This window comes from Hyperoodon ampullatus (genome assembly GCF_949752795.1).
Source record: "Hyperoodon ampullatus genome assembly, chromosome: 19".
Classification (NCBI taxonomy): domain Eukaryota; kingdom Metazoa; phylum Chordata; class Mammalia; order Artiodactyla; family Ziphiidae; genus Hyperoodon; species Hyperoodon ampullatus.
Window position 1 is genome coordinate 42532316 of NC_136932.1, and position 10128 is coordinate 42542443.

The window sequence follows — 10128 nt, forward strand, 5'->3', positions numbered from 1 at the left end:
AGTGGGTGCAGAGGCTGGACCATTGCACAGGGGGACCAGGGAAGGGCTGGACCATCATTCTCAGGTCAACCCCATCCTAAGGACAGGTGGGGGACGGAACGCCTTAAGGCCTGTGGGTGCCGAGGCGGCTTGGGGCTGAGCCCGGTCCCTGAGCGCCAGCCGCGGGTGGGGTGGGGACTGCGGAGCTCGCCTTCCGCGGCGGGGGAGAGGAGGGCCGAACCCTTTCCCCAAGATCAGAGAGAGACCTGCTCTCCACGCCCTTCCTACCCAAGAATACTTTTCTTGCTAAGTCACCAAGGGAGGAGGGCGATCCCTTCCCAGGGAGGGCCGCGGGTGGAGCCGCGGCGGCCCTGGCAGCCCCCGAACCCGAGCCAGGGAGGAGGGGAGCGAGGGCAGCGCCCTCCCCGGCCTGTCCCCCCTCCTCCCGTGTCTCTCACTCAACGGCCGTCGCGGCCGCCATTTTGAGAGCGAGAAGAGAAGAAGAAGGAGGAGGCGGCGGCAGGGGGAGGGGAGTATGGGAGGGAGGGGACCGGCGCAGCCACATCGTCAGGCCGCCGGGCCCGGCCCGCAGCCGCCGGAGCGCGGTGGAGAAGACAGAGGGGAGGGCGCAGACCCTTGCCGCCTTACCGGAGCGCTGCACCGCCGCCTCCGCAGGGCCTCTTCCGTCCTTCACTCCCATCCACCAGCGGGGGAGGGGGAGAGGGAGAGGGAAGGGAGGAAGGAGGGAGGGAGGGAAGGAGGGAGGGGGAGGATGGCGCGCTGGGCCCTGTCCCGGGGAGGGGGAGGGGAGGGGAGCGGGCGGGCTCCTCAGCCGTTCCGGTGCTCGAGCCCAAGCCTGGCGCTCGCGGTTTCTCTCGCTCGCACCCGAGCGCTCCCCTCCTTCTCCTTCTCGCTCCCCGGACCCCGGGGTCGCTGCTCGTTCGCTCGCTCACTCGCTATCTCGGCCGCCAGACTCCGCCGCCGCCCCGCCGCTCCAGCTCCGTCTGTCACAGGAGCTGCCCCAACGCCCTGACGTCACCGCGCCGCCGCCGCCGCCGCCGCCCCAGACCCGCGGGGAAGAGGGAGGGGAGGGGAGGGGAGGGGTCCCGGAGCGGAGGAGGGGCTGCGGCGCATGCGCCGGCCTGGGCCGGGCTCTGAGCCGCGCTGCTTTCCGCTTAGGCGGCGGGTTGCCGGTGCGGCTTGGCGGTACCGAGGGGTAGACGGACTAGTTTGCGCGCGAGGCGCTTCTTCTCGCCCTCCGCACGCCTCTGTAACCTGGAAAAAGGCTCTCGGCTCCCTTTTCCTAGACCCTCGTCTGACTGCTGCGGCCCCTCACGAACTCCGGCTCTCTTCACGTCCCCGCCCTGCTCTTGGCCACGAACGGCGCTCTCCCCTCTTCCCCCGGCCAACAGAAGAGACCAGCTGGCCCCGGTGGATTCCGGGCCCCGATAGGCTTCAGAAAGCGGAGCCCGGGCCAGGATGTCGCCCCTTCTACCTCCGGCCTTTGGGGTTATTTCCCGGGGGCCGGGGGCGGGGGGAGGAGAGGGGAGAAGGTTGCCTTGGCTTGGGGAGAAGAGCTGTTGAGGTTGAAAGGCTAGTGGAATGCCTAATTATCATCATTTGTATTATAGATTTCTAATTGGGAGGATTCGCTTTTAGATGTGATTCGGCTATTCTTTTCCTTAGTCACACACACGCACGCACACACACATCTGCGACTCTGGAAGTCTCGAAACTGATGCCCAAAGAAAGACCTGGAACTTTATCCCTACAAGGCTTGAGCGCGCTCGCGCGCGCGCGCGTGTGTGTGTGTTTGCTAATTTATGGGTTGAAATACTGAGGACAGGTCTTGGGGATTTGTAGTCAGTGTTTTGCACACAGACATTTGATTTAAAAGCGGCCAGATTTGAGGCTCTGAATTATCCAATGTGGAATATCCTTTTAGTAAGAGTTGTTTAGTGTGATTATCTCATCACTAATTTGTATTGTCCAAGGAAACTCTTTTCCTAAAACATAGGTTTAGGCTTGTGTTTATTGATTTTATTGCTTTCCTTTATGTAGGTAAATACATACACTGCCTTTGAGAAGCAGCTGGGTTAATGAGAGAGAGAACTTGGGTATGTGTAACTATGACCTTGGGTAAATTACTCTCTCTGGCCCCAGTTTCTCTATAAAATAGACCTAATAAGTAACTTGTAAGGCTTTTGTGAGAATTAGAGAGGAGATGCTGCATGTGTACAGTATATGGTAATTCATGGTTACCATATACTGGTAACTCACAGGTAACTCATGTAGCAATTACTGTTACTTGATACCAAAACAAGTTTCCTTTTATCAAGAAAGATTGTAAGTCTCTAACCCTGCAGGTGTTCAAGAAGAATATGAGTGAATTGCCTGGAGGGTTTGGGTTCTCTCCTTTATGAAGGCAGGGAAGGAAATCAGAAGGTCTCTGGAATGTTTTTTCCAGGTTTACAGTTCTGGGATTCTCTAGCTGGGTTAGGACAGAAAGAGAGGCACAGAAGTTTGGTCTGTGCCACGTCCATAACAGTCAGTAAACATGAAATAAATTAACATCCCCTGTTCTAAGAGTTGGTTCATTTTTACCTTTTAAAATATTTATTATTGCCTGACATCACACTATTAAGACTTAATCAGCTGAGTATATCAGTTCTTATTTCTTAAATCAATGTTCTAAAAGCCAACAAAATTGCCCAGAAATCAAAATCACATTGATAAGCACTGATTTAATACAAACAGCACTAACCCCCCTAAACCTTGAGCTCATAGACTCAAGTATTCAGAATACTTTAAAATGTGTATTAGGTAATTATGAATTAAACTGAGATCAGGTTTTATTTCTATAGCAATCCTTCAAAAAACAACAGACTCCCTTGGGAGGAATGCATAAAAGCTTTCGCCCTGGATTATAATTTTTCTGAAAAGAAATAAAACTGTGTTGTGTGCTTAACTTGATATGGAGCGATGTGTTCTGGTTCTGTGCACTTTCTTTTCAATTGCTAAAATGAAAGATCCATCTTAATAAACACTTGTCTATTGAGAATGGAGAATTAGGACATCTATGCTATTAATCATAATTCATAAGGACTTATACAGAACCTACTACATCCACCCAGGAAACATTTAATGATGAATATTTTGGGTGATGTTTCTTGAAAAAAAGTAAGTATAAACATCGATTTTACTTAACACAATCTAACAATCTCCCCATTCATTTGAATTGCAAATCTTTATTTTTCCAGCAGACATTTTCAAAATGGAAACATTTGTTTCAGTTGCTGCAGTAAAATTAGTGTTAGTTTAAACAATTCTGCAAATAAGCTGACTGGAAGAAGCACTCTAAAAATATTGCTATTGGGGAGTGGACAAAATATCTTCTAAAAGTAGCTCCAGAGCAAAAATCTGTTAACAATGAGCACAAATGTTAACATATTATTTTGAGAATGAAACTGTCCTCTGTTTATAGGCAAACATACATCATTGTACGTGTGTACCTGATAGAAAGCAATTAGCAAATGATGAGAAGGTAGCTTTCAGGCATACAAGTTATGTGTATCAATGTCCCATTTGAAAGAAAACCATGAACCAACTAGCAAGACTCACTCTAGGAGATTTTGGCTAAATAATTTGTGTACCTGCATTTCCCCAAAGCATGGACATGTCAGTGAGGGCAAGTCCAACTAAACCAGTCATTCTTCATCTCAACATCATGACACCCTCATGTGTCATGAACATTGGGAGGCCATAGAAACAAATTACAGACTATTAAAGGAGGTGAAACTCAGCCTGGGCATAGAAGAAATATTTAGAAGCAGCATCTTGTAATCTGAAACCTTAAAAAAAAATACATATATACATACATACATATATATATATATACACACACATAGAAAATAATTTTTTAAAGTGCTAACATAAAGAAACAATACAAAAGGATGTATCAGATTCATTCTAGATGTTACCTCAGTAGACCAGGCAAAGGGTAAAACAAGCTTTCGTCCCCTTTATGCCTGTTTGTATGCCCAGTAAAGTAAAAGATTAATTCTCACCTAGAGGACTTCAAAGCTTTATGAAGGAGGTGATTTAAAGCAGACTTTTAAAAACAGCTAGAGGGCTTCCCTGGTGGCGCAGTGGTTGAGAGTCCGCCTGCCGATGCAGGGGACACGAATTTGTGCCCCGGTCCAGGAAGATCCCACATGCCACAGAGTGGCTAGGCCCATGAGCCATGGCCGCTGAGCCTGCGCGTCCGGGGCCTGTGCTCCGCAACGGGAGAGGCCACAACAGTGAGAGGCCCGCGTACCACACAAAACAAACAAACAAACAAAAAATGTTTAGAGTTTTCATTCATTCATTCAACAAATATTTAATTGAGTATCTTCTAGGTACCAGACCCTGTGCTGAGTGCTCAGTATACACAATGAATAAAACAAACAGAATCCCTGAGCTCATAGAGTTTATATTCTGGTGAAAGACAGAAAAAAGGGGACAAAGCTATGAAGGCAATAAACGGTTTTGAGATGGAGAAAAATAGGAAGGACCACATGAGTGAGTGTGGTAAAAGAAGACATTTCTGAGGAATGAGTGACATTTAAGCTGAGACTTGAGTAGCCAAGAGATTCTAGATTAAGGAACAAGTGCAAAGACCCTGAGGCAGGAAAATGATTGCTGTGTCCCAGGAAATTAAAGAAAGTCCAGGCAGGTGTAATGCAATGATGGTGAGAAAGGAGGCCTCTTGACTGCACTGGCCCAGGGGACACCCTTCACATTTTATTCCCTGAATAGCCCAGAGAAGAAAGCAGGAGAGAAGATGAGAGAGACAGGCTGGAATCAGATAGTACAGGTCCTTGAGACCATAGTAGGGAGTTGGACTTCATTTTAGTAGCTGTGGATAAAGGTAAGGACCAAAAAAAGAGCACATTTTGACTATGTCTTTTGATCTTAAGGACTTTAAACAGATAATTATGCTATTATCTTACCTTTTTAATGTGTAAAATTTCAAATATATAAAAGACAGAGTGATATAATGAACGCTTATATACCCATCACCAGGTTTGACAATTATAAACTTATGGCTAATCTTGTTTCGTTTATATTCTCACTCATTTCCCCCTTCTTATTTTGAAGCACGTTCTAAATATCACACTATTTCATTCATTAACAGTTTAGTATGTATCTCTAAAAGAAAAAAAAAGCCTTTTCTAAAAAACATAACCACAATACCATTACTACACCTAAAAGAATAACAATAATTCCTTAGGATATTTTGACCCTGCCCTTTGATTTTCGCCTCACCAAAGACATGGAGTGATCAGAAGTTCTGGAGAAATTGGATAAGCAATGCAGTTAAGCAAGCTTGGACAATAGAACTATCCTGGGTTATTTGAGATCTCCTCACTATTTTCTCATGAATAAGTTTAAAAATTAATATAAACAATTGGTTTTTTATCCAATTAAAATGAACATTACTGGTAGAAATGATTTGCATAGCATATAAGCAGCAATGGCTAAAACTGCACACAGTGAAATTTGACCGAGGAAAATTGCATGTGGTTAAAATCGTGACCATGAAAGGGTTCTCACAGCAATAGAAAAAATAAAAGACAGACTGAAAGAAAAACCCTGATAAGTAAATCAAACTTCCTTTGTAAAAGTATTAGAGGAAAGAACGTTTCCCCAGTGAAAATAATTTCATTAAAATAAAAATGAAAATAGAAAAATTGGAAGTAGTTTTACTCTGCAAAATAGAGAATTGATCAAATAATTGATTTGACTAGAGTCTGTTCTAATAAACACATTTGCTCTAAAAATTCACTGAAGTTGGTATAATTATGATTAAAACACTAGGACTCACAAATGCTGAGGTAACGTCCTTATACATTTATATATATCAATATATACATTTTTTTAATTTTGTGGTGGCCACATTTTAAAAAGTTAAAAGAGATGAAATTAATTTCTATCTTTTCTTTGTACTCTTTGAAATCCAGTGTGTATCTTACATTTACAGTGTATCTCAATCCACACTAACCCTATTTCTAGTAGCCCATGTGGCTTAGTGGCTATCCTACTGGACAGTACAGGCCTAGAAGAAAGGTGATCCAAGTGGAAAGAGTGGTTTAAGCAAAGGCATAACATTGTAAGTGTGGAAGGCAAGTTCTGGAAACAAGAAGTGATTCCAGGGGATTCCCTGCTGGCACAGTGGTTGAGAGTCCGCCTGCCGATGCAGGGGACACGGGTTTGTGCCCCGGTCCGGGAGGATCCCACATGCCGCGGAGAGGCTGGGCCCGTGAGCTATGGCCACTGAGCCTGCGCGTCTGGAGCCTGTGCTCCGCAACGGGAGAGGCCACAACAGTGAGAGACCCGCGTACCACAAAAAAAAAAGTGATTCCCGGGTAGATGAAAAGGAGTGTATATGTATGTGAGAGAGGGATGTGGGGAGAGTGAAGGGTTGGAGAGGGAAGAAGGGAGAAATGTATGGGCTCTAAGACTGGAAAGATAATCTGGACTGGAAGGTTTTGAGTATCTTGATCACTAGTCTGTCCTGTTTGCTAAAGGGCTGCTTATATTTGTCTTTGTGCAAGACCATAAACCATCTTCCAAAGAGAACTTTTCTGACTCTCTTCAGTAGTGTCCTCTTTCCCCCTCCCAGTTGCTGTTTCTACTGTCCCTTCTTCCCCTATTGACTGTTCAGAGAAAGGAAGGACTGAATTCCAGGTCTCCAAATGATGGTCCAGAAAAAACCACTAAATGCTAGGTTACATCAAGACATAACCTAAATCATGGCTTTTGTACTTTCGTTTTTTCCAAACCCTTTTTTTTTTCAGACAATATACTGTACAGAATGCCCATGTGCATATAAACAAACAAACACAGAACTTCCCTGTTTGAAATAGAGTTTTGGGGCACAAACTGACACCCCCTCTGCCATACTATACCAGCATCTCACTGTGCATCTCTGACAGCATTCAGAACTCACAACAGATTCATTTCTTCATTTTAAAAAAATTTAGTACACTAACTCTTTCCTTCTTTAAAGGTGAATAGATTATGGCTGCATATCTAAAATTTTCTATTTCTTCCTGGACTACAGGGCACAGTGCTTAGATAAACAAAATAATATTCTTTTCCCTACAATCACTTTTGATACATGTATATATAAAAGTATATAAAATTTTGTTCCAAACTTCTTCTTTATAAAATTGGAGCTCATTTTAAACACCTATGCATCTTCTAGGACTGCAAACAGTTTAGTGGGAGCGCTCTGACAGGTGAGATAGGAAATTAATATAGGACAGAAGGCCCGTTTGGCCCACAAACTACCACCTGCTTATTTTAGAGAATGGCTTTTCCGTCTCACTAGATATATGTTTATTTCCTTATTTCATTTATTTATGACTCGTGCCATAGCAAAAATTTTGGAAAATTCAGAAACCATGAAAAGAAAATGAAAAGTCTCAAGTAATCCCATAATTCAGATATAACCACAGTGGAAAAAATCACATGTACCTTTCATTTTTTTTGCAGATGTTAAGTCAATATTTTTCACAAAATCAAGATCTTAGTTTAAATGAAGTTTTGAATCTTAATAGTTTTTAGTTGAAGGTTAAAAATCAACAATTTCCCGTGTCATTAAGTACTCTTCAGAAACACAATTTTTAATGGTTGCTAAATAGCCTATTGTTTTAGTGTTTCTCCCAAGGCCACACTTGGCATTTTGGATGAAACAATTCTTTTTTTAAAAAAGTTTTATTAAACTTTTAATCTTGAGATAACTGTAGCTTGACATACAGTTGTAAGAAATAATAGAGAGATCCCTTACACCATTACCCCCTACCCCAATGGTAACATCTTGCAAAACTACAGTACAATGTCACAACTAGGATATTGACATTGATACATTTCCATCAATGGGAGGATCCTCCACGTTGCTCTTTTTTAGCCACAGCTACTTCCCTTAACTGTCAATTTAAGAATGTTACATAAATGGAATCAAGTAGTATATAATCCAGTCCTTTTGAGATTGGGGTTTTTTCTCACTCAGAATAATTCTCTGGAGATTGATCTAAATTGTTGTGTGTATTCAATAATTCATTCTTTTTTATTTCTGAGTACTACTCCATGGTATGGAGGTAACATAGTTGAACTATTCACCTGTTAAAGGGCATCTGGTTGTTTCCAGTTTGGTGTGATTACTAATTAAGCTGCTATGAACATTTGTATCTATGTATTCCTGTGAACATGTTTTCATTTCTCTTAATTTTCATTGTTTTCATTTCGCTGGGATAACTGCCCAGGAGTGCAATTGCTGTAGTGCATGTTTAGTTTCAAAAAAAACTGCCAGACTGCTTTCCAGAGTGGCTCTACTATTTTATATTCCTACTAGCAATGTATGAGCAATCCATTTTTCCAAATCCTTGCCAGCATTTTGTGTTGTCACTAGTTTTTATTTTAGCCATTTTATAAGTTTTTTTTTTTTAATTTATTTTTGGCTGTGTTGGGTCTTCATTTCTGTGCGAGGGCTTTCTCTAGTTGCGGCGAGCGGGGACCACTCTTCATCGCGGTGCGCGGGCCTCTCACTATTGCGGCCTCTCTTGTTGCGGAGCACAGGCTCCAGAGCGCAGGCTCAGTAGTCGTGGCTCACGGGCCCAGCTGCTCCGCGGCATGTGGGATCTTCCCAGACCAGGGCTCAAACCCGTGTCCCCTGCATTGGCAGGCAGATTCTCAACCACTGTGCCACCAGGGAAGCTCATTTTTATAAGTTTTTGTGATATCTCATTGTGGTTATAATTTGCAATTACCTAATGGCTAATGATGTTGAACATCTTTTCATGGGCTTATTTGCCATCTGTATATCCTTTTTAGTAAAATGGTTCCTTGTGTCTTTTGCCTACTTTCTAATTGGTTTGTTTGTTTTTTATTGTTGAGTGTTAAGATTTCTTCCTATATTCTAGATACTAGTCCTTTGTCGGACATGTGGTTTGCAAATATTTTCTCACAGTCCATAGCTTATATTTTCATGCTCTTAACAGGATCTTTCACAGAAAAAAAAGTTTTTAATTCTGATGAAGTTCAATTTATCAATGTTCCCTTTTATAAACTTGGTGTCATATTTGGTGTCAAATCCAAGACCTCTGCTTACCCCTAGATCTCAAAGATTTCCCCCTGGTTTTTTCTTTTCTGAAATTACTAGTTTTACATTTAAATCTGCGATCCATTTCAAGTTAATTTTTGTGTGAGACTTAGGTTGAGAATCTTTTTTTTTTTTTAACTATGGATGTCCAATTTCTCCAGTACCATTTATTGAAAAGGCTATCTTTCCTCCACTGAATTGTTTTTTCCACCTTTGTCAGTAATCAGTTGGGCATATTTGTGTGAGTCTATTTCTGGGTTCTTTATTCTACCCCATTGATCTATGTGTCTATCTCTTCACCAATCCATCAACAGTATACAGTCTTGATTACTGCAGTTATATGATAAAACATAGCATTGAGAAGAGTGATTCCTCCTACTTGATTCTACTTTTTCAAGATTGTTTTAGCTCTTCTAGCTCCTCTGCCTTTCCATATAACTTATAGAAAAATCTTGTGTATAACTACACAAAAACTTGATGGAATTTAATAGTATCAATAGTTGCATCAAGCCTGTATATCAGTTGAAGAGAACAGACATCTTTACTACACTGAATCTTCCAATTAATGAATACCATATGTCTCTCCTCTTTAGGTCTTTCTTCTATCAACATTTGTAGTTTTCAGTACCTAAGTTCTGTACACATTTTGTTAGATTTACATCTAAGTAGTTCATGTTTTTTGAGTGATTATACATGCACTGTACTTTTTATTTTGGTTACCACATGTTCATTGTTAGTATATGGAAATACAATTGATTTTTGTATGTTTATCATTTATCCTGAAATTTGCTGAAGTCACTGATCAATTCCAGGAGGTTTTCTTTGGAGAATCCTTGGTATTTTCTGTGCAGACAATCATGTCATCTGAAATCAGGACGTTTTTATTTCTTCTTTTACAATCTATGTGCCTTTTATTTCTTCTTCTTGCCTGTTGCCCTTCCAGCCCTATGTTGAGTAAGAGTGATAAGAGCAGACATTCTTAATTTGTTCCCAGTATTTGG

General features: G+C 42.2%; 1 protein-coding gene across 1 annotated transcript in view; it reads right to left on the reverse strand.

Annotated features, from left to right (window-relative positions):
• Positions 1-679, reverse strand: part of PAFAH1B1 (platelet activating factor acetylhydrolase 1b regulatory subunit 1) — a gene marked incomplete at its 5' end in the record, with an annotated part of 76784 nt that extends 76105 nt beyond the window's left edge. Inside the window, one exon of the mRNA XM_079725573.1 lies at positions 438-679. Within this exon, the coding sequence (XP_079581699.1) occupies positions 438-679 (242 nt within the window). The remainder of the gene's footprint in view (positions 1-437) is intronic.
• Between the last annotated feature and the right edge of the window lie 9449 nt (positions 680-10128).